Consider the following 25,034-nt stretch of genomic DNA (forward strand, 5'->3'; position numbering starts at 1 on the left):
TTACCAAACGAAGCTGCAAGATAACTCAGCACTGATGTCAGCTGCACCAAGTGCTGTGTCAGGCAGTGTGCAAACGTAAGGTTATTCCCATTCTGGAAGGTTTTGTCACGGCTGTCTAGTAGCTTCGTTTTTTTTTTAAATGAAACAAGGAAGGAGAAAAAGAAAGCAGACAGCCGTATTATCTGGAAATGCTTTCCTGCCTTCTCACGATCAGCTAATAGTGATTGGTAACCTAAAGAAGCGAGAAAAAAAGGTTTGACATAAGCTGAAAACGGACCATTGTCTGTGGCATAATTCATATTTTTTAGGCTGAAGTTGTTTCTTATAAAATGAATTACTCAAATTTTATAAGTAACAGCTGTAAAATATTATGGAAAGAGCAAGTTTGAGATTCCTCAATATGAATCAACATGCCTGGATTCAATTAACAATAAGGAATACAAAAGAATGGGAGAATAAATATCCTTTGACTAACCATACTTATAAATACGACTTTTATCTTTATTATTAATCACTTCCACTTTGTTAGAGAAATGTTTAGACATATTAGAACCCTCACTTATTTTTCACTATTTTATTTTATTCTTTTTCTCATTTTTAATTTGGAACTGTGAATTGTGAGTTGAGAGCCAAAAGGTGATCTTTGGATTGTGAGTAACAGCTTACGCTAATAAAAAACAAAAAACTTTGTTTTTGAGGCCTGAACTGAAAGTTAATTGCAGGTTGTTTCTTGTCTTAAAAAAGAAAGTGCCCCATAGACACTTCGTCTTTGGAGGGGCCTAATGATCAAGCAGGTGCCAGATGCTGAACGTTCACTAGGACATCATGAGCAGATGCTCAGTATGGCAGGGAAAGGCTAGTGTTTGAACTGGTTTTTGAATTGTGTTTAAGTCAGAAGGATTGTGCCTTCTAAAACTGCAGGATGAAGATTTGATTGCTACCTGGTTGTTAACTTACTGAATAGTCAGAGAATAGAATTTGACTTATAAGAATTAAATGAATATTCCTCAGAGCCTACTGGAAAATATCTGCATGCATCGGTCTTGTCAGAAACCAAGTAACACATAATCCTGTGTGGCAGTGATGCTACGATTTGTGGAGTCCACTGAAGTGAATTGGCCAGTTAGATCTCATTTACGTTTCTCTTCTGATTTATCCCTTAACTGTGTGTGCCTTTGTTTGAAAGTGGGGCGAGAATCCAAGAAAGATTAGGTTTAAAATCACAGACATTAATAAGATTACGTTATGGTTTAGCTTTGCTCTGCTGAAGTTACAATGTGGAGATGCTGGTGTTGGACTGGGGTGTACAAAGTCAGAAGTCACAAGACACTAAGTTACAGTCCAACAGGTTTATTTGAAATCACAAGCTTTCTGAGTGCTGCTCCTTCATCAGATGAAATGTCTGCTAAAGTTACTGTATTGTTAATAAATTGTTAAGTCTTTTGTTTAAGCTACAAACCTGGTGTCTAGTATTGATAATTCACAGAGTCTGGTACTTGTTATTCAAAAAGTCTGGCTAGGAACCATTGGGGTCAATTTTGAAGGTAGTGAGGATTTTAATTTTATTGTGTCATGAACACAAATCAGGAAGCTGATTTGATATGTGTCCGTGTCATGACGGAAAAAATAATGCTTTTGCTCCTGGCTGAAAGTCTTACAAAGATTATGATCACACTTAATATATTAACATCAAGCATAAATCTGGAGCTTCCATGGGTCTAAAGTTAATTTGTAGATTTGATTTTAAGGTACCTTTTTCAAGAAGTTGCACTGCAAGTTGCAACAATGCTTTGTTTGGCATGCAGTAAAGAAAACAACAGGAATTGAAAGGAGGTCAATTATATTTTTAGGACAACAAAATACATCACTTCTACCAAAGAAGATTACAGTTATTCAAGAAGGCAGGTCACCACTACTACCTCCTCAAACTTAACTAAGTGCTGGCCCAGCTGGGGATGCCCAAAATGACGGGTGAGAAAATTCCTCAATATGTACCCATACTTACACCTTTCTCATTCAAAATCGTCAGATGGTTTTCACAGTCAACATTTTCAAGATCCCAGCAAAGAAATGATTGGCCATTTTGCTTGCTAATATTCCAACAGCACACATTCATTTCTAACCAAACATTTGTCTGGTTTATTTTGAAGCGACAGGCTTATACTTTCACAGGGAGTCTGACCCACATGGATCCATCAGCATCTGTGTGGCATAAAACCACGTGAAAGCTTCGCAATTTGAAAGGTTACTAAGGCAATTTGGCTGTGATCCTTTCTTTTTAACCAGATTTCAACAAGGTTGTAACATCCTTTGACATGTAGGTTATCAAACGCATGTATAAGTATGTCTATTCCATATACATTACTTATGAAAAACAGCTTTGATATTTGAATGCTATTGCACTTGGAGCGAGCAAAATCAGCAGCCTTTATGCCATCTAGTGAGACATGATCATTGATAAACTTAACTCCATCTTTTGTTAATTTTAAAAGCAGTGTGCATTTTTCATCATAACATGCCGCTGTAACAAATTAATTTATCCCCACCATTGTCAATTCTCTTGCCTTTATTTACTGGTTGATATTTCTCCAATTTCATTAGGTTTAAATTCATGAGTTCATTTTTAAAATTCCTTTTCTTTTTAAAAAGGTTCGTTCTTTTGCTACACCTTCCCCCTCATCCTGCTCATTTTTGGATCTCTGCCCTCAATCTCCCTGCTCAAATGATTTTTAAACATCAAATTCAATAGAGGAATTACCTTTATTTAAAAAAGAAAGATAGTCTCCAACCTTGTTCAAGCATCCATGACAGAGTCCTTCACCTAGCCCCACAGGATATTCGACTCTTCACCAGTTTGTAATCATTTCTTTACCTTTCTCTTGTCCTAACCACTAGCAGACAACTTGTCTCACTCACTCTGCTAAATGATATATCTGACATATTCAGTCAGGTCTGGAAGAAAATCATCACAAGTAGAGAAGTGGAAAAATTAAACAAAGAGAAACTTACTTCAGATTACTGAAATGCACATTTCTACAACTTAATTTGTCAGAGAACAAGGAAAAAGATGTGAATTTTGCTCCAACTGATGGCTGCTGAGAAAACTGTTCCCACTATATTGTCAGTTCTTTAAGTTTATAGGTAAAAGAAAATTCTCCGTAGTCCTCCTGGACCACAGGACTGTTCTCTCAATAGAGACAGATGACTGGTGATGGTTTAACCTAACAATCACCATGCTACAGGTGAAGGGTGAGGTTGAGAAGTAGAGTCTTTCATGTTAATCTTGGCCAGTCCGGGAATTTAACTTGCACTGTTGGTGTTATTCTGCAATGCAAGCCAGCTGTCCCGCCAACTGAACTAACCAAACCCCATCTCTAAACAGGACCAAGTATGTGAAGCAACATCGTGTGGTGTTAATGACCACTAATACACCAAATGTTTAAGTAGTAGGCATACAACAAACTGAAGCACTAAGCAGTTGATGTATGATCCTGGGAAATAAAATGTGGGAAATAAAATGTAGGATAACAGTAACCCAAACACTATCAAATTTGGAATAATACTCAAAGATATGTTGTAAGGTTGCTATTAAAAAGGCAAAAGACTATTATGTAAACAGTTCATTATAAAAGTTAAATTAGTTCAGAGTTATGGGCTACCACTTGAACCTTTCTTGAAATGGAGTCAGATTAAACTCTTGCCTCTCCCACCATGAATATGGATCTCCAATGTGTGCTCCTGAAGATAGATGAAGTTTAAAAAAAAATTTCATCACCAGTGACAGCAAGTCAAGCAATTTCTCCAGACGCAGAGTCCATTTTCAGTGACAAACAACAGTGATCCAATTTCCACCATCCTTCATGTGTGGAACTGCTGAAGCCTCATTTCTGAAAGGCTAGGCTACCTTGCCTAGTTCTGGACTCCTCAACCATGGTAAATACTTTCTCTCATATCTAGCTGTTCTGTTTAATATCTTCAAAGCTTGAATCACCCATTAAACTTCTAAATTCTGGGGAAGACAACCCTGGTTTATGTAGTTTCTCCTGCTAACATATACCTTGGAGTCCAGGTATCTGCACTCAAGGCCAATATTTTGTTCCAAAGCTGCACATAATCAAGTGTTAGAGATTTCAAAACATCATTTTTTCTTGCCTTTTCCTCTCACTGAATTGCATCTTTCCTTTTCTTTCTATTCCGAAATTTACTCTATTCCATCCTCCTCCTCAGCTATTCCAGCGTTTCTCAATCCTGAAATCACTTTGGTTGAGGGGATCCACAGATGGCCCTGCTGCTCACTAAAGATTTCAGATACCCCAGCGGCCTCAGTGTACCATTATCAGATCACATTTCCTGCCATCTATTGCTAAAAATAAAAGTTGAAGCATGCAGGGGAAAATATATTCCAAATAACAACACACATCACAAGATACCCCGCTTTAGCAAGATCTGGGCTGAAAGGTATTTTTCTAATTGATTCTGTACTGCAAGACCACAATATATTCTTGTTACTTGTTAAATACAGCACTGGACTGTCTCTGGAAAAGTTCTCTTACCATTTTCTGAACCAGGAAGAAGTCCTTGTTATGTATACTCAAAGCTTTGTTGAATAATTTCCTTTCTGCTGTTGTCCACTTGTCAGAGCCTAAGAAAAGGATAGAACTTTTAGCAAAATCAAAGACCACTTGGAATTTTATTTTTGGTTTGAAATTTCTTACCCATTGTATTTCCACCCTCCAGTTTTATTCTCTTCATTGTCACATAGCATTGGCAATCAAAACTGCAGATAGGCTGTCAAAGGAACAGGGACTCAAACCTCCGCCAGGCTGTTTTTCATCCAGTCACTTGAAAATGCCTGACCAAGGCCAACAACTTCCTTTGTTTTAATTTCTCTCTATTCTCAGTGTCCATGTGATTTCCTACTGCAACATGGCAGAAATGTGTGTGAGGAAATCAAACCTAAAATTTGCTAGTTGTTGACACCTTTGTTTCAGTGCGCTAACACACAAGTCCAATCCTTTAGCTGCTTGCATACGACCCTTGCACAGTCCAGCAACCGTCATCAAAAGCAGTGGTCCACAACTGTTCTAAACTATGGGTGGAAATGTTCTTTTTTTCTCCCCCAGTGCTTTAATACTAGAAATGAGTTGGAGTATTTTGATGTTGAACCTGGATATTGTTTGCTATTCCAGCAATAATATTTGGCCAAACTAAATTGGATGCAAAATCTGACATACAAGCAAGGGCCACAGTAAATGTCACATTTTGAAATATTTTAACGAGAAAGCGTATACATTGGAAAGCCCATCAACTAACCAAAAATTTTCAGAATGTAGACTCAGCTTAGATGGTCGCAGAGGAGAATGTATCCTGCGAATCACAACTAACCCCAAGATCCCAGAATATGTAGCATAAATGTGTCATAAGTATATTCCCAAAATAATGCAGATGCTGGAAATTTGAAATAAAAACAAAAAATGCTGGGAACCTTTAACAAGTCAGGGAGCCATTGTGGAAAAAGAAACACAGGGTTAATGAACTTCTGATGGAAAGTCACAAACCTGAAACATTAAGTTTCCTCTCCCAACAGATGACATGCTGAGTGTTAGCAGCACTTTCTGTTTTCATCACCAGTGATTATCAACACTTTGCCATTAGCAATAGTTTCTTATTTATTCTTTCAAAGCCTTTCAGGATTTTAAGCATACTATTAAATGTCCCCTTAACTTTTCTTCTCCAAGGGGGCGCAATTTCACTTTCTCCAGTCTCACAAAGCAAATGAAATCCTATGTCCCTTGTACTCTTTCTGGTAAATCTCCATTGGACCTTCCCAAGCTTCTTTCAAAGTGTGGTGTCCAAAATTGGACAGAATATGCTAGCTACAAATAAGCAACAGTATCATCCTTGCTTTTGTGCCCTATGCTTGTTTATAAAGCTGAGGCCCCTATATGTATTTTAAAAATAAAAACCATCAACTAAACTTTTGCTGTCTCGTACAAAGATAAGTACAGAGATCACCAGGTCACACAGGGTACATAGCGTATTAATTATTTTCAGTTCATTGCTAGCTAAAAGCAACTGAAGCAGCTGGTCTCTTGCTGCCACCATTCTGCAACAAAACCAAGTGTCTCCGATCCCAAAACTCATCATGAAGGAAAATGAACATTGGTCAGTGGGCAAGTCTGAAATAAGATAATTAGAATGAATAAAATTACTTACTTAGCTAGTAGATGAACTGGGAAATGCAAGTCAACACAGTGAAATCAATGTAAATCAAGTAAATTATTTAAAGAGAGGGGAAGAAAGATTGACTTCATAGACAGCCAGAATGGAAAAAGTATGAATTTATGTTTTTAAAAAAAACTTAAATAAAGAAAAGTAAAAACTGTCAAGGAATGAGATTCCGTATTCAAGAATTCAGGTACATAAAAATTTAGGAAACCACCAGCACAATGCAGTAAAACAATAAATTAAGTTGAGCTGTATTAGAATGTGACAGTGTAAACTTCAGAAATTTAGTAATTGTTCATAGACTGTAAGCAGCAGCAATAATTCTGTCTGGAGTAAACTATTACGGACAAGGATAAATTTATGCAGGAATAGAGCACCAAGAGTCATCAAGGCTACATGAACAAAACTGATTTAACACCTACTTGATAACTGGCTGCCTTATGCCACTAGGCCAAATGACTGCCCTGCTGAAGATATGAAGGAGTTAACTGCAAAACTCTGGGTCTTTTCACAGACACTTAAGGCCAAATGTAACATGGAACAGAGGAATTACTTCTCATAAGAAAGCAAGCTGCAAACTCAAGGGGTCCAGAAGAATAATCAAAAATTATGGATGGAAGGATCTAAAGGATCATCAATAAAATCACACCACAGGCCTTAAGGGCAAGAAACTGTATAAGAATTCAACACCAAAAGTCTTCATCAGATCTTCAAAGAACAACACTGCACAAGGATCAAACCCTAGATATCAAAGACAGACACTGTTCGTTGGAATAGCAGCCAATTCCACCATTAATTGGGTAACAGCCAAGTTGATTTGGGAGGCTTAACTCGCTTACTTGAGGCGTCTTATGTTCATTGCTACATGCAATAAATTTTAAATAATTTTTTCAGTATTTGATTGAGTGCTTTTTTTAAATAAGTAGTCAAATTAAAAAGGTAGCTTGTGGTGATTTACCTACAACAACAGCAATAAGTACAAACTGAAGGGTATCTTTGTGCTAGGATCAACATTTTATCTATCTGCTGTGCCTTACATAATTCTAATCACTTATTTATCAAATGAATATTAATTTTCTTGAAAGGCTACAGTTGTGAACAAAAGATTCACAATATAAAATTAAAGTTAACAAGAAAGGCATTTCCTTTGGCAAAAATAATTTGTAATAATTAACTTGAAATTTTCAAGAAATGCATGTTATGATCACAAAATAAATCCAATCAAATCATTCAGATTGATCAAGAAATAGAGTTGTTTATCCAAGTTTACAGGTGACATGTGAAGATGAACACAGCAAGTTCCAAAACACCTTGGACAAATTAACTAAGTGGGTTAAAACCGATGAAGGGAACGGTGAGCAGCTTTCTTAATCTGTGCTCTTTGCATGAAATGTCAATCGTTAACACTGAAAAAGAAATCTCACCAAGGTGAATCACATTCTCATGATCTTATGCAAAGGCAGAACAAGCTACAACAGAAATACTCACTACAAAAGTTCATATCAAGTTCTTGAATTTATCTGCTGCTATAAGCAGCCATTAACCCACCTTATTTATAAGGTGTAAAAATAACATAGATGAATGTACTTAAAACGTGATTAAATGTGTTCATGTAAACCTGGCTTATCAAAGGTACTTCTTTCATTGTGTCTATTAAAGAGGTTGTTGGCAATTTCAAACAAACACCAGTATTAAGTTTAATTGCTACACAGATTGCTGGTGCAATTTAGCAGAATAATGTTTTTATTTCTGTAACTATCATTTTCAGAACCAAATTAAGCAATACATACTTTATTTTGATGTAACGTACATTCAAGTTTTATTGCAACAGCTGAAGCATGATTGTATATGGCTAATGATTTCCCTTCAAATGGATTTACATTGTCTGGGAAGTGAAAGTGATAATAAAGCCAATCAATGGAAACATTAAAGAAAAACAGAAAATACTGGAAATACTTAAGTCAGGAATTTGTGGAGACAGAAAGAGTTAACACCCTGATCAAAGGACTGTTAAGACTCCAGGCATTTTCATTACAGGAATGGATCAATGTCCATCCTTTTTACTTCATTAGTGAGCCATGTTGCAGCAATTATCAACCTGTTTCTTTATAAGTATTTCAATCTAATTAATGTTCTCTATACAGTGATCATGTATTTCTTAATTTTGTTAATTTAAAATATGACACATTTACCTTGCATTTTTTCCCCTCACTTATAAAAATCATGCCACACCAAATAGGTATCTAAGTTACCATAATTTCATTACTAATTTAGTACTCATATCTACTTCTCAGTTTCCTTTCTTACATAAACAAAATTCAGTGTCTCTAGAAAAGATCCATGAATCAATCCAGTTTCCCTTCACTTTACTCAATTTCTTTAAGGTAATTTAAAAAAAGGAAAAGTCATATCAGACTCAAAAGGTTTGCAATAAAAACAAAGTTGCTGGAAAAGTTCAGCAGGTCTGGCAGCATCTGTGAAGGAGAAAACAGAGTTAAAGTTTTGGGTCCGTGACCCTTCCTCAGAACTGTTCCCGATTTACCTCATCCTAATAACAATTCTTAGCATCTAAGCAAGATAATGAGTGCCACAGGAAATGGCAGATTCAGGTACAGTTACAACATTAAAGAGACATTTGGATAGGTACATGAATAGGAAAGGTTTAGAAGGATATGAGCCAAGTGCAGGCAAATAGGACTAATTTAGCATGGGAAACTTGGTCAGCATGGACATGTTGGAGTGGAGGGTCTATTTCTGTGTTGTATGACTCTAAGTATGGGGATCAATGGGAGGCCTCCAGCACATATGTAATTCAGCCTGCCTACTCCAAGCAAGGGAGTGGGAAGATATCACTATCCAATGTCCAATACTAAACAAAATCATATCTTCTAGCCCGCCACCACACAAGGTGAATGGTCTGTGGACACAACTGTGGCCAGGCAGGCTAGTGAGGACACCTAAATATCTCCAGGAGTGCTGGGCCTCTGGTTTACTGCTGGAAAGTAGCTCCAGACACTGCCATGTTTCCACCACTGCGAGAGGCCCATAGGTCGATGGAAAAATTCAAGAAGGCCTCTGATTCATGGCCTTCAGCTAGCTGCTGCTTGTAGGCAAGTAGCTGCCAATCCTCAATCCAGCCCTGCAGTGTGTTTCAGGGTTAATGTGGTGCTAGTCAATGGCTGACAATACAAAAGCACTGGCTGACACTAAAATGCAAAAGCACTCACTATTTCCATTGACCCACAGAAACTGTGTCCTGGATTGACTACTGAAAGTTGGGAAATGTCCAGCTGCCACAGTGAAGTAGTTTTACCATTATGGCCATTTGGCATTTCCGAGCTCGAAGTTTACATCACATATAGCTAGGGTGGTTAAGAAGGCGTTTAGCATGCTTGCCTTCATTGCTCAGACCATTGAGTATAGAAGTTGGGATGTTATCCTGAGGTTGTACAGGATGTTGGTGAGGCCTCTTCTGCAGTATTGTGCCTAGTTCTGGTCTCCCTGTTGTAGGAGAGACATTATTAATTTGGAGTGGGTTCAGAAGAGATTTACCAGAATGGAGGGATTGAGTAATAAGGAGAAGCTGGACAGGCTGGGACTTTTTCTGTAGGAGCAAAGGAGGTTGTGAGGTGACCTTATAGAATAAGTTCATAAAATAATGAAGGATATTGTAAAGGTAAATGCAGGTGTCTTTTCCCTAGGGTGGGGGCTTTCAAGACTGGGGGCATAATTTGAAGGTGAGAGGAAAAAGATTTAAAAAAGATATGAGGGGCAATTTATTTTATAGAGTGATTTTTGTGGAATGAACTTCTAGAAGTGGTGGTGGATGTGGGTACAGTTACAACATTTAAAAGACATTTAGACAGGTACATGAATAAGAAATGTTTGGAGGGCTACGGCCCAAGTGCAGGTAGATGGGACTCATTTGGTTAGGCACGGACTGGTTGGACTGAAAGATCTGTCTCCGTACTGCATGACTCTATGACTCTATCCAATGAAATTTCAAAAAAAGTTAGATTTGTCTGGATTTTACATACCAGCATAGTGATAATCAGCCAGTGGATGAGATTTAGCTTTAATAGGCATCTTCATCAGTAAAATATCCACAGCTACCTACCATAAAAGGAAACAGAAAGATATGTATTCAACGGTTTGGCAGCATTCTTAAGGGCCACAATTTGCAAGAGAAAAAGAACAGGGAAGCACAACATTCTACATATTTATAGACAACTGCATGCTGTTTTTACTGATCGTACATTTTGGCACAATACATTTATTTACATCCGCTTGTGCTACACTCAAATGAAACTTAGTAAAGAACTTGGAGTCGGTTCTGACATAACTCAGGTTTCTTCAAAGCGAATTGGTTTTAATGCAATTAAAGAATTATAGAAAGCTTTTTGTATAACGCTAAATTTCCCTAATAGTATTGGCTATAATGTGATTCTGTCCCCATCACTTTAAACATCATAGTTATTGCACGATTTTCTTATAATACGACATTGCAAGAGAACTGGACTATTGCATTATATCAGAACCAATTGTACTTCCCTGTAATAATTGTTACATTTCGAAAATCAGAAAAACTTGATACTTGGTTTCAGTCACAAAGCCTATTGTTCAATCTCAAAGAGACTCTTTGCAGACATCACACAAATGGACAGAAAACTTTAAACAAAATATTTGAATTAAACTAATCAATCAGTTATTGGGTAAATAACGGAGTTAAGCCAATTATTCAGTCCTGCAAGTTCTACAATTGGTTCTAAATCTTTTTGTTTGTGATATCATCAGAAATTGTATACAAAACAACAACTTCAAAACTTTGCCATCCTGCATAGAACTTATGGCACAAAACACCTTTGAATTCATCAGCTAAATTGATAGTGTTCACAAAACAGATGTAGCCAAAGCTCTGCACAACACATACGTATCAATCTTGACACAGAAACTGACATCTGAGCGTGAAAGTTGACGTTTTGGGTCGGGACCCTTCTTCAGAAATGGGGAGAGGGAAGAGAGCTCAGAAATAAAGAGAGAGAGGGAGGGTGGTAGGTGGGATGGTGATAGGTGAGTGTATGCAGGAAGTTGTGGGGATTGGTCAATGGGAATAGGTGGGGTGGATAGGTGGGAGAGAAGATAAGCAGGTTGTGTTCCAGCTCCACAGCGTGATCTTGGACTCCCGCATCTGCAGTCCTTGCTATCTCGGAGACATCTCAGCGGTTTGTTTAGTTTTCTGTTTCTTTTTCATTTCCTAATTCTAGTCATTACTTATCAATACCTGATATTTTACTGCATCAAAAAAATTACAAAGATTATGTGGATTATAACAATCATCAATGTTCTCTTAACTTCTATTTAGTAGGCTATTCTAAACAAAGAAATGGTCACACAACAAAACATTAACCTTTACAAATGCTTAACAATTTGCTGATTTCCAGCCTATTTAATTTGTTACTTCCACCACTGCATTTCTCCTCTTATCGGTGCAGTGCATTCCAAAGGATAACATGGAGTTCCTTTCAGGAAGGTTGTTCCTTAGCATAAGAAATCACTTCTGCAGTTATTAAAAGCATAAATATTTCTTATTTTGCAAAATTCACTAAAACAGAACTGCCTAATGTTTCAGTAGCTGACTTTCAACAATGGTATATTTATGAGCAAAACAGCACCACTGTCCTGAAGATGATTTAATTGAAATGACTTGATTCTTAGAAAATGAAATAGAAGGTGTCGTTTTCATGAGCAACAACGATAAAATGTATTAAAATCCAGATCCTTGACAATCTTTATTTTTCACTTGCTATCAGTGCACTTCAAAACAATTCAAAACAAATGTAAATGTGTATTGTACAAGCATCATCATCTCAGCTGTAAAGCAGTTGTAATGTCACACTTACCAAAATGTTACCATGTGCCTCAAAAAGACAATGGAGAGCAAGTTCTCGATTTGTCCCACCACCTGGTACTACACTAGAACAAGCCATGTTCAGCAGGTCTTCCACTGTAAAAAAGTATAAAATAAGCTTATATAAATTTACAAATATTGAACTTGTATTATCAAATTCATAAACAATATCAAGTGATCTAAGATTCCATGGCATGATTAAAAACAGTGGAGATTTCTTTATGGTCTACAATGATTCCTAACTAACAGTAGAATATATAGTTGTTCATTTAATGAATTAGTGTTTGTTGGATTAATTGTGAATAACTTCTTGTGTTTGCCTGCACAGCAGATTTGAGGTATTCCAACATCCAAGAGGCAATTCAGAACATTTCAAGCAAGCGAGAGGCAATATGTAAAGGAAAGATTTCTTTTCCTGCAGTAGAAATTGAAAATATAACGTTGATGCTTTAAAAAAAAATGGAACTGTGGCAGAATCCTTAAAACTCAGCTACAATAAAAATTGCTAGTGGGTTTAATTGGTGAACCACCTGTAATTTAGTGTTTAGCAACTAAAAATTAATTGTCATGATCTTGCGCGTCTGCCAATGTTTGGGACAAGGGAAGAACTTCCGGTCTCTGGATAGGTAGACGACATGGGTTGGGACCACATGGAAATTCCAATGTATTGACTATGTGGGAATTGCCTGGGAAGTTGGAACTTCTGACAGACAGACATCTGACATGTAGAATCTTCCAACAAAGGTCCAACTTTGACTTTGAGTTAGAGACTTGGGAGGATTGTGACCGATTAAGCAGAAAAACCTAGAGGGAGTAAAACCTGCTCCACCTCCAGGCTAACTATAAAACTGACCCCGCAATGGCCAACCATCATTCCCCAACACCAGTGGATCCAGCTCAATCTGACCCACACCTCTCCAGAACCATTGGCTACATGCAACCAAGCTTTCTCTCTACCCCAGCCCACCCCTTCCATATCCATTGAGCTAACCCCCTCCCCAAACCACCTGGATATCCAAGACCACCAGCCCAAACCTACCTCGGGCTTGACCCGCTCAACAACCCAAGAGGGCCCATCTCAGCTGACCTAACTCACTCCTCACCAACCACCAGCTGATCCACAAATCAGCCTCCTCAATTCCATCCACCCTGCCATTCTTTCATCCACACACACACACACTCCCCCGAAGCTATCAAAAACCCTCATCTATTACCGGACATCCTACTTGAACACCTTCCTGCGTCCCTAAGCCTTTGCCCACTTTCCTTACATACTTACCATCTCTTAGCAGGTATCAGTGACTTCAGAACTTAAACTCATGGAACCTAATAGGTAGTATTAAAAGAAAAGGTGTGTGCTTTCAACAATGATCCATTTCGCTGCTGGCTGCATGCCTGTTGGTCTGGACTACATGACTTGAAAGTTCCTGGCCCCATATATTTGTATGGAAAACTCCTCCAAAGCAAGTGTGTATTTCTTCGTCCCATTAAGTTTGTAAACTGGGTTTCTGGCCCTGATCAGACAATCTGGGCCAAAGCGTTTGGCAAAGGCTTCCCACCTAATATGTACACAATTATACACTTACAGGACAGGATGCAGGCACCCAATTGTTTTATTCTGCTCCCAAGCTAAAGATATAAATAAACTGTCATGCCCACTGAGACCAGCCATCACAGTAAAGACCAGGAACCTTGGGTCTGTCTAGCTCAAATGCATGTCGCACAATGCATGTACTCGGAGATATCTGGATCCTTTCCATGATTTTTAAATAAGATGTTAAAAAGCAATTTTATGTGCAAAGGAGAATAAGTGTTTCTATTTAATCAGAAATTAAGTATTTCAGTCTCACCATAACTCTGCAGACATTGTGATATTATATCTACTGGAAATTCAAAGAGTCAGATTATATCAGCAACTAAAATGTCAGATAATGACTCCAAAGAGTTGGGGCCATTTGGGCCCTGCATGCTGACCAAGAAAGGATCACTGGCTGAATGTAGTCCAGGACTACAAGTCTCTGAAGTTGAAAGGAAACTTCATTGATGCAACCTCAAGAGCAACCAATCATTAAGTTCTTATTGGGGTCTTCATATGGTTGTGGGAAGTAAAAAACTAAAGTTGTATAAGATAGGACATCAGGCAGAATATTCCCTGAAAAAACATCTATGTAATATACTAAATTGCAAAATGTGTCTTGTGAAGAGGCACAAAACCTTTTTGTTGAGCTTCTGGGTCATCCAGTTCACACCAAGGCTTCCACACCAGATCTGCTTTGGAGACATCATTTTCAACCAATGACCTGTCTCGCAATGCTGGAATTGCCGCTTGAAATCGCAATCCCATATTGATTCGCCTAACAAAATAAATACATATTTCAGTATTTCCAAGCATCAACTAAATGGCTACAAAATAAGTGCATTGAAATTGTATTGACAAAGTCCACATTTCTAAAATCCTTTATGCAAAATCTTTCAATAAACATGTTTAGTCATAATCATTGGTATGCCATATGAAGCACCGCTTCAATTCAAATGAAACTTTAAACCTTATAACTATATCTTGAAAATAATTCCAGTTCCAATAAGATTTATATTTTGCACAGCACAAATAGCAATCAAAGTATCAGTTCCCACATGTACATTGGAGACACCCAGATCAATGTCACTGGCATACCTTGGACTCTTCAAATGTCAGTGAGTTATTGTATTGCTTGACTGGTATCCACTACGAATGGGCAGAAACTTTCACCAAATACCGGGAACAGCCCCCATCCCTTTTGCCCAGCAATTAGCCAAGGCGAAAGTGGACAATTTGCAACATCGATGCCTGACTTACTATTGAGGTTACTTCCAAATGAGAAACTACTGATGTTAGATTTTGTTTAACTTTATCAGATATTTCCAAGCTTATCTCGATTACTTGAACTCGAACGATACAAAGTGACAAGGAATATTTTGCCAAGATTCAGTGTTAATTATTTGTTCAGGGAATGTGGGCATAACCGGGTGGGCCAGCATACATTACCCATCCTTAACTGCCCTGTGAGTGGTGAGCTGCCTTCTTGAACCATGCAAGATGCACAATGCTCTTAGGGAGTTCCAGCATTTTTGACTCAGTGACAGTGAAGGAATAGCTATAAAGTTCCAAATCAGGATGGCGAGTGGCTTCGAGATTGGATTTATCATGCTTTGTGTGTACAGGACATACCTGGGCAATTTTCTGCATTCCTGAATAATTGCCAGTGTTGTAGCTGTTTTGGAACAGTTTGGCTAAGAGCGCGGCAAGTTCTGGTTCACAAATCTTCAGTACTACTGCCCATAGCTTTTGCAGTGGCTTGCGCCATCAGCCATTTCTTGTAATCATTTGGTTGAAAGATTGGTGCATGTGATATTGGGGACTTCCAGAGAAGGCTGACATGGCTCATCGTCTACTTAGTATGTCTGACTGAAGATTCTTTCAAATGTTTTGGTCTTATCTTTTCCACTAACGTACTGGCCTGACTCACCCTTGAGGGTGGGGTGATAAGTAGAGCCACCTTCTCCACTCAGTTGTTTAACTGTTCACCACCATTCACAACTGGATATGGCAGGACTGCAAAGCGTAGATCTGCTTCTTTAGAATCGCTTAGCTCTGTCTATCACTCGCTGCTTATGCAGTAGTCCTGGTTTGTAGCTTCACAACATGTTGAACACCTCATTTTTAGGTATGCCTAGTGTTGCCTCTTGTTTGCCCTCCTACACTCTTCACTTTTAAGGTAACTTCCTATCCAATATATCAGAACAGCTCAATGGAATAACAGAATGATAAAGCATAGGAGATGCTATCTAATTATTCACCATCCCCGCCATTTTCCCAATGCCCTACAAATAATTCCATTTCAAATATTTATTCAATCTCTTTTGAAAGTTACTACTGGATTTTCTTTCACATCCCTTGCAAGAACGGCATCCCCCAACCATCATAATTTGCTGTGTAAAAACATTTTCTTCCTTAGTTTCAAAATTACATCTGTACCTCTGGCACTGAAAATGGATCCCTTATCTACTTTATCAGAACCCTTCATGATTTTGAACACCTCAAGCTTTACTTATTCTTCTCTTCTGTAAGGGCTACTCCCCTATTCATTCACAGGGAGTTGGTGACTAGGCCACATTTATTGTCTTCCTCAAAGTGATCCTACAAAGGTGATGATGATCTGCCTTTTTGAACTGCTGCAGTCCCTATAGTGTAAGGACTGCAGCAGTTCAAAAAGGCAGATACTTCTGGCAGATTCTTGTCCTTCTCGACTGCAGAAGTCATGCTTTGGAAGGAGCTATCCAAGATGTCTTAATGAGTTGTTTAAATGCATTATTTGGGTGGCATACACTGCTGCTACTGTGCGATACTGATTAAATTAATGTTAAAGGAATTAAATGGAATCTAGCGGTTGGTTACCTCATTTGGCCGAATGGCTGGTTTGCAATTCAGAATGACACCAATAGCTGAAGTTGTTATGAAGGTCCTGCTTTCTCAACCCAGCCCCTTGCCTGGGACATGGCGACTCTCAGCTTAAACTCACATCAGGTGTCTCTCTCCAACAAGAGCGCAGCCCTAAGGTCTGTGAGACAATGGCAACTACACCTTTAGTTAGATGGAGTCCCAATCAAGTAGGCTGGTTTGTCCTTGAATGGTTTTGAGTTTCTAGGGTCTTGTTGGAGTGCACTCGTCCAGGCAAGTGGTGAGTAATCCATCAGGCTTTGAGAAGTCAGGAGGTAAGTTAGACTGTGGTTTCTACTGTACCAGCTCGAACGTACAAGATCCTTTGCGAGGTGTGATATTCAGAATTCACACAGACACTTCACTTGAGCTTAGACTTAACCAGTAATTAAGAGAGGTTTCGAATAACCTCTGAGACTTTGTACACCAATACCTCTTTGCAAAACCAAGAATGATGTTCAAAAACAACAGGTTCTGGAGGAATAGTCATAATGAGAGAGATTACTGCTTCTTGTAGGGTTTATGACAAAGGTCGAAGTAAGGATGCAATTGAACAAATCATTAGCTCCCAAAATGTTCCAATGAACAGAGAACAAAACATTAGACATTGCGATTTTGAAAGTGCAATTGTAGGTGGATTAGGGCTAGTGTTTTCAAGGAGCAGATACAGACAAAGCACAATTGAGATAGGGAAGGGAATGATCCATTGTGATTAGAGATGCCCTTATCTCTAACATGTTTGAAGTAGCGCAGCCAGGTGAGATAGCAAGGTCAAGGAGGTGTCTGCAAATATGCATATTGTTTTAGATATACCTTCTTAACTTGTTCCTTGACCTTCAAAAGATATATGTAAATACACCCCCAGCTTCTTAGTCCTTGCACTGTCTTTAAAAATAGTATAATGTAATTGATTTTCATTCACCCCAGTCAGTGAGATGTACACCACAATACAACTTGTCCACACTGACTGGATATCCCAATTAATCTAGTCCCATTTGCCAGCATTTGGCCCATATCCCTCTAAACCCTTCTGATTCATGTACCCATCCTGATGCCTTTTAAATGTTGTAATTATGCCAGCCTCCACCATTTTCTCTGGCAGGTCATTCCATACACACACCACCCTCTGCACGAAAAATATGCCCCTTTAATTCCTTCCATTATCACCTTAAACCTATGCCCTCTAGTTTTAGACTCTCCTACCCTGGGGAAAAGACCTTGTCTATTTATCGTGTCCATATCCCTCATGGTTTTATAAACCTCCATAAGGTCAACCCTCAGCCTCCAACGTTCCAGGGAAAATAGCCCCGGCATGTTCAGCCTCTCCCTCTAGTTCAAACCGTCCAGCCCTGGCAACATCATTGTTAATCTTTTCTGAACCCTTTCAAGTTCCACAACATCTTTCCTATAGCTGCAAGACCAAAATTGAATGCAGTACTCCAAAAGTAGCCTAACCAATGTCTTGGTACAGCCGCAACATGACCTCCCAAACTTACCATTAAGTGTCTATGTCCTGCCCTGATTTGCCTTACTAAAATATAGCACCTCACAACTAAATTGAACTCCATCTGCCACTCCTTGATCCATCGGATCAAGATTTTGTTGTACTCTAAGGTAACCTACTTATTTGTCCACTACACCATCAATTTTGGTGTCATCTGCAAACTCACTAACCATACCTCCTAGATTCATATCCAAATCATTTATATAAATGGCAAAAAACAATGGACCCAGCACCAATCCTTGCAAAACACCGTTGGTCACAGTCCTCCAGTCTGAAAAGCAACACTTCACCACCACCCTCCTGTCTCCTACCTTTCAGCCAGTTACATATCCAAATGGCTAGTTCTCCCTGTGTTCCACATGATCTAACCTTGTTAACTAGTCTACCATGCGGGCCTTCCTACCAAAACTCACCACTTCACATTTCCATGTGTTAAGTTCCATCTGCCATGTTCTGCCTATTTCAGCAGCCTCCTCATTGTAACAAATCTGTTACTATCCTCCCCATTGTTTGCTGGCCTGCTGGGTTGCAAATTTTGAAACTATGACTTGGGTCGATGTCAGGACACTTCTACACAAAGCAATGGGGGAAGAGCAATAAGGGAACAGCAATGCATAGCTCCCTTGATTTTGAGCAAATTTTTTTTTAAGGAAATAAACTTCAGTGTGTCCTTCAATAGGAATTGCAGTTTTCTTGGGTGTAGGAAGAGAAGTGCATGAGCAACCAATTTGACTGTGATGTCTTAAGCATTAGTTAAAAGAGGTCACTTACGGTTCAATATCAACAGTTTGCTCCCCAGGACCAGGAGTTATTGTCAATGCATCAATGCTATCTGAAATCGGGGCAAAACAATATTAAGAGGATATTCTTGTTAAAAAGTTAAAAAGAGTACTTATGTAATATTAACTAAAAGAGTTATTAGTCAGTTCTTTCTAACCTGGCTTCAATCAAACCAACCCGGGGAATATTTGCATTTTACTCTAAGACATTTGGCAACACAAGAACCAGAGCAGGGCATTCAACCTGGACCTTTTCCACCATTCCATAAGAAAATGGTTGATATGTACGCCATTCACCTGTCATTAGATCATATTTTCTAATAACAATCTATCTTCTCAGTCCTTAACAGATTGAAGTGAACCAACATTCACCACATTTTGGGATACAGTTTCAGAATTCCACTCCTCTTGTAAAACAGAGCTGCCTGAATTCACTCCTAAATTCAAGTTCAAATTTGATGATTTCACCCTTTCATTTTGAATGTTTAGGGGAAAGGCTAGGTGTAGATTAACTATTTTATCAGCTTCTGTATTTTATTCCTTTCAAAATATTTATTTCTATTTCTTTCAGTTTAGAATTTAATCAAATTTATACTAACAAGTCTCAATTAATTAAACCTTAAACCACAGTATTGTTCCAATGGAATGATCCTGTACCTGAAGTCAATCTATCCTCTCTGTGCAATGCTGTCAAACTGAACAGTGCTCATGTACCTAAGGCTCTGTACAAGTGAAGTATAAAGTATAATTTCTCACTTTTCAATTGAGCCAAGTATCAAAATTTCACTGGTAGTTTTGATCGATTCTTGTACCTGCACACTAGTTTCTAATGATATATACATTGTTACCTAAATCACTTGACTATCAAAGCTAAGTACAGGTATGCCAGTTTTAAAGATGGGCAGAAAAATTGCAAAATATAAATAACTTCTTCAGCAACGTACAATCTGAAATTAGGATGTATAATGCAGTTACATTTTTATTCAGAAAACTTTAGTTGGCACTGAACATTGAAAAGCCTATTGGATTTAACCTGCTACAGACATGGATTCTCAAAATGCATCATTCAGCAGCCAAGAGAGAACATTGAAACCATATCTTTGCACATTAAACAGGAGACCTTTACCCATTCGAAACATAAGGTGCACCTCATCAAATTCATCCAGGAATAAAGTATAAACTGAAGCTCAGGCACTTAGCCATAATCAACAAAAAACCATGTAAAACAAGTCTGATGACAAGTCACTTAACATTGTGCTTAAACCTTTCCTAAACTGCAAATTAGCACACTTTGTTAACCTGCTTGACTTGGAGAATACTGCCAACTAGGAAAAAAAAATCCCAAGTATAATGATCTCAAAACAACTCCCTGAAATTAGAATCAAGCCAAATTCAAGACTGGATCTTATCAGTGAAAAAAAATCACTAACTAAACAACAAAGTTAAACATAAAATACTCACTAGCACGACCAAGCAGGATGCGTGGCGTTGAAGGGGTGAGCGGCAGTGCAGAATAAGTGCCAACATACGAAGATGAAATGACACTGCTGAAAAGGCCAGAGCCCTGTCTCACTGGACTTAACATCGGGGGTGGTGTGTACGGTGGGAGCTCGTGTGTCCTGTCCAGCAGGTGGTCTCCCATGATTCTTGGTGAACGAAGCTGACTTTGGTACAGTGTAGCACCTTGATATGAAGCAGAGAGGTTGACAGAAGGTGGAGGGATGTAGAGAGGCTCTGGTCTATGTCGATACTTCTTTTTGTCTTGCTGAGTTCTGTAGCTATCTTCTGACTGTGAACCACTGGGTTGACACTTTCGGATAGATTCCTAAGAAGTTTATAGTTTGAATTTTATTGCTTTTTAAAAAGATTGAGAATGAAAAAGAAAATGTCACAGAATATGTAATATTAATTGAATAAACACATTTGAAGATCTGAAACAAAAACAGAAATTGCTGAGAAAACTCAGGTCTGGCAGCATCTGTGGCGGAAAAGCAGAGTTAATATTTTGAGTCCAGTTACCAGATTACCAGTGATCTGGTAACTGGACTCAAACCATAAACTCTGCTTTCCCGCCACAGATGCTGCCAGACTTGCCGAGTTTCTCCATGAATTTCTGTTTTTGTTTCAGATCAAAAAATGTTGTTCTGATTCCCTTTTGCATGAAGGCAATGTCCCCTTTTCCATTCAAGGATTTCCCCCTCATCTCCAACATTAAAGATGGACTCAGTAAGTACGTAAGATTAAATGTGAGGGGAAAAAAAAACTGCCAGAGAAAAACAGAATCGTTGTGAAAACAAGCAGCACCAATCATCCAAAGGTGCAACAACAGCAAACACAAAATTAAAAAAAAACAAGTATGTTAAAGAACAGCGCATCTGTGTCTGTAAACTGTTCATGCATCTGTAGAGGAAACAAGAATTGAAAACAGAAACAAAGCTACACACAGATGTTTTCCCTCTCAAGGCCTTGTCAGTGGCAGTAAACCGTACTTTTAGGCTGTGCTATTGCGTACAAGAGACAACATTAAAGCGCTCCTTCTGAAGCAAGTCAAACAACTGGCATTAGTATTGGAGCACAAATCCTCCAATGATTTCAAAACGGGTGAGGGTGTGGCAGAGTTACCAACTTGAGGATTTTTGTACAAATGTACAAAGAAAATTATTTTCTTGTTTTCCCTTGTGCCTCAGAAAAGCCATCAACTGAAGATTGGGAATATCAAGACTCAACAGGTGGTTTGGGTTATTGCTGGTTGCTAACGTACACCGATAAGCATTGTGAGATGCAAATAGCATTAGCTGTCTCTCCAGATGAAAATTCAATTCTAAAAGAGCCAGCTTACCCCAAAGAATATCTGTTAGTAGAGGGATATAAAATAACAAAAGTTGCCACAGTACACAGATGCGTACCTGATTGGCTGAAAGGCTACTGAGTGTGTTGGGCAATTGCGTGTTCTAGCAAAGATGGAAGTAAAGAAGAAATGTTTTAAATTATGCGTGTCTTTAATGTTGTGACAACATTTCATTTAGAGGTTGGGCAGGAGTTAAGATAATGGCATTCCTTCATCTTCTTCAAAACCTCACATGAATAAGAATTAATTTCATCAAATCCCTACAGTGCAGAACAATGCCATTCGGCCCATCAAGTCTGCACTGACCCTCTGAAAAGCATTCCAATCAGACCCAGCACCCCATCCTATTCCCGTAACCTCACATTTATTATGGCTAATCCACCTAGCCCGGACGTCCCTAGGGTGCTATGAGCAATTTACAATAACTAATCCGACACAACTTTGGACTTGGGGAGGAAACTAGAGCACCTATAGGAAACACCCACAGAGACCATCAGTTACTGAGGCTGGAATCGAACCCAGGTCCCTGGCACTGTGAGGCAGCACTGCTAACCACTGAGCCACAATGCCACCAATTTCATACAGATGCTGAGGAAATTTAGGAAACTTTGTTGTTGCTCTAGTAATCACATTTTACAGAAAAAGTAGGATCAGCTCCTAACAAAACCAAAGTACTTTAAAAATGACAAGAACTGCAGATGTTGGACATTGGAAACAAGGATGGACACTGCTGGTGGACCTTAGCAGTTCTGGCAGCATCTGTGGGGAGAAAACAGGGTTAACGTTGAGTTCAGAACTACCAGATGAAGAGTCACCATGATGTTAACACAAAATGTTAACTGTGCTTTCTCACCACAGATGCTGCCAGACCTGCTGAGTTCTGCCAGCAATTTCTGTTCTTGTTACTTCGAAATTTAGTTGTTTCATTGCAAAAAGTAAACCTCATGAACTATAGACCATTTTAATCCAAGTAAAACTTGTTCAAAAGCAGCAGGTAGAACAGTCATAAGCCATCAAACCAAGAGGGTCCAAGGAGCAAGTTCACTTCCTTACAGTGAGATTAATCAATGATCGATGTTATGGCTTTTTGCATGCCTATTTTCAGCCCACCATCTTGTTTGTACCTTTGAAGTTCTTTTATAGCATTTGAGAAAAGGATTTGTAATTGCTTTGAACATTTCGACAATCTCTGGCAGGGTCTGGCACTGTGCGCTTCAAAAAACAGTTCTCTCAAGACCCCCTACTTGTATAATTTTAGCATTTAATATTTCCTCACAAGCCTTCATTTCTGTTTTAGTTGATGATTCAACTCCGCTCTTTCTACTCGTTTCAGTTTTCCTAGCACTGCCTTTTTTCTCCCGACTCCGTTCTGAGATTTTCACCCATAATCATCTAAGCTAATTCACCAAACTGTCCCAGTCATAACACTTGAGTCATAGAGGCATACAGCAAGGAAACAGGCTTTTCACTAAAACTTGTCCATGCTGACCAGGTTTCCTAAATTGAACTAGTCCAGTTTGCCTCTGCTTGTCCCACATCCTCCTAAACCTTTCCTGTCTGTCTTTTAAATGTTCGAATTGTACACACCTCTACCACTTCTTCTGGCAGCTCGTTCCACATACGCACCACCCCCTGTTTGAAGGAAAAGGAACGACAGGCAAAAGGGAGGCTTTTAAAAGTGTGATATCAAGAGTCCAGGGACATATGTCCCTGTTAGGGTGAATGGAAAGGCTGGCAGGTTTAGGGATCCCTGGCTGACGAGGGATATTGAAGCTCTGGTCAGGAAAAAGGCGGCAGCAGACACTGGGTTTAAGCTATTGGGCTCAAGTGGATCCCTGGATGACTATAAACGGTGTAGGTGCACACTCAAGAGGGAAATTAGAAGAGTAAAATAGGGTATGAGATGGATTTTGCAGCTAAGGTTAAAGATAATCCCAAGAGTTTTTATACCTATATTAAAAGGGTGGCTAGGGAAAGAATAGATGAGCATGGCCATCTATGTGTGGAGCCACATAAGATGGAGAGATTTTTACTGAATATTTCTCTTCAGGTGTTTACTGGTGAGAGAATCATGAATGTTATGGAAGTAAGAGAAACAAGTGGGGACATTTTGGACCAGATACATATTACCAGAGAGGTGGTGTTTGCAGCTTATATCGTATTAAGGTGGATAAATCCCCTGGGCCTGATCAAGTCCATCCTTGGATGTTGTGGGAGGCTAGGGAAGAAACTGCAAAGACCTTTGCAGATATTTTTGCTTCATCTTCAGCCACTGGTGAAGTTCCAGAAGACTGGAGGGTGGCTAATGTTTTTCCATTGTTCAAGAAAGGTAGTAAGATAAGCCAGGGAACTTCAGGCCAGTGAGCCTGACATCAGTGGTAGGCAAATTATTGGAGAGGATACTGAGGGACAGGATCAACCAACATTTGAAGGGTCTAGGCCCGAAACGTCAGCTTTCCTGCTCCTCTGATGCTGCTTGGCCTGCTGTGTTCATCCAGCTCTACACTTTGTTATCTTTTAACTTAGATAGTCAAGGTCTGGTTAGGGATGGTCAGCATGGATTTGTGTGCAGGAAGCCATGTCTGACAAATCTTTTAAGTTTTCTGAAGCGGTAACAAAGATGATAGATCAGGGTAGGGTAGCGGATGTTGTCCGTATGGACTTTAGTAAGGCCTTTGACAAGGTCCTGCATGGCAGACTAGTCACGAAGGTTGGGTTGCATGGGATCCAGGAAGAGCTAGCTAACTGGATTCAAAACTGGTTCCATGGTCGGAAGCAGAGGGTGATGGTTGAAGGTAGTTTCTCAGACTGGAGGTCTGTGACTAGTGGTGTGCCACGGGGTCAGTGCTGGGACCTTTGTTATTTACGTAAATGATCTGGATGTGAATGTACAAGGCATGACTAGTAAGTCTGCGGATGATACAAAATTAGGAGGTACCATTGATAGTGAGGAAGGTTATCAAAAATTACACAGGGATCTTGATCAGATGGGGAAATGCAATTCAATACAGATAAGTGTGAGGTTTGGAAAATCAAACCAAGGTAGGACTTGTACACTAAATGGTAAGGTCCTGAGGAGTATTGTGGAACAGAGGGACCTAAGAGCACAAGTACATAGTTCGTTGAAAGCAGCATCACAGGTAGACAGGGTGGTGAAGCAGGCATCTAGAATGCTGGCTCCATTGGTTGAGACACTGAGTACAGGGGCCGGGATGTTATGTTACAGTTGTATACGTTGGTGGTGAGGCTACACTTGGAGTATTGCGTACAGTTTTGGTCACCCTGTCATA

The 25,034-nt window shown here is 39.1% G+C and overlaps 1 protein-coding gene across 7 annotated transcripts in view; it reads right to left on the reverse strand.

Moving 5' to 3' along the window:
- LOC109912623 (transcriptional-regulating factor 1) overlaps window positions 1-25,034 on the reverse strand; it is a 196,189-nt gene that overhangs the window by 18,475 nt on the left and 152,680 nt on the right. For all 7 annotated transcript variants that reach the window (XM_048600965.1, XM_048600960.1, XM_048600962.1 and 4 more), the window contains 6 exons: window positions 20,358-20,721; window positions 18,889-18,949; window positions 14,351-14,490; window positions 12,129-12,232; window positions 10,266-10,341; window positions 4,554-4,642 (listed from right to left, as the gene is read on the reverse strand). In XM_048600965.1, the coding sequence (XP_048456922.1) occupies window positions 4,554-4,642; window positions 10,266-10,341; window positions 12,129-12,232; window positions 14,351-14,490; window positions 18,889-18,949; window positions 20,358-20,721 (834 nt within the window). The remainder of the gene's footprint in view (window positions 1-4,553; window positions 4,643-10,265; window positions 10,342-12,128; window positions 12,233-14,350; window positions 14,491-18,888; window positions 18,950-20,357; window positions 20,722-25,034) is intronic.

This window comes from Rhincodon typus, chromosome 9 (genome assembly GCF_021869965.1).
Source record: "Rhincodon typus isolate 14 chromosome 9, sRhiTyp1.1, whole genome shotgun sequence".
In the NCBI taxonomy this organism is placed as follows: Eukaryota; Metazoa; Chordata; class Chondrichthyes; order Orectolobiformes; family Rhincodontidae; genus Rhincodon; species Rhincodon typus.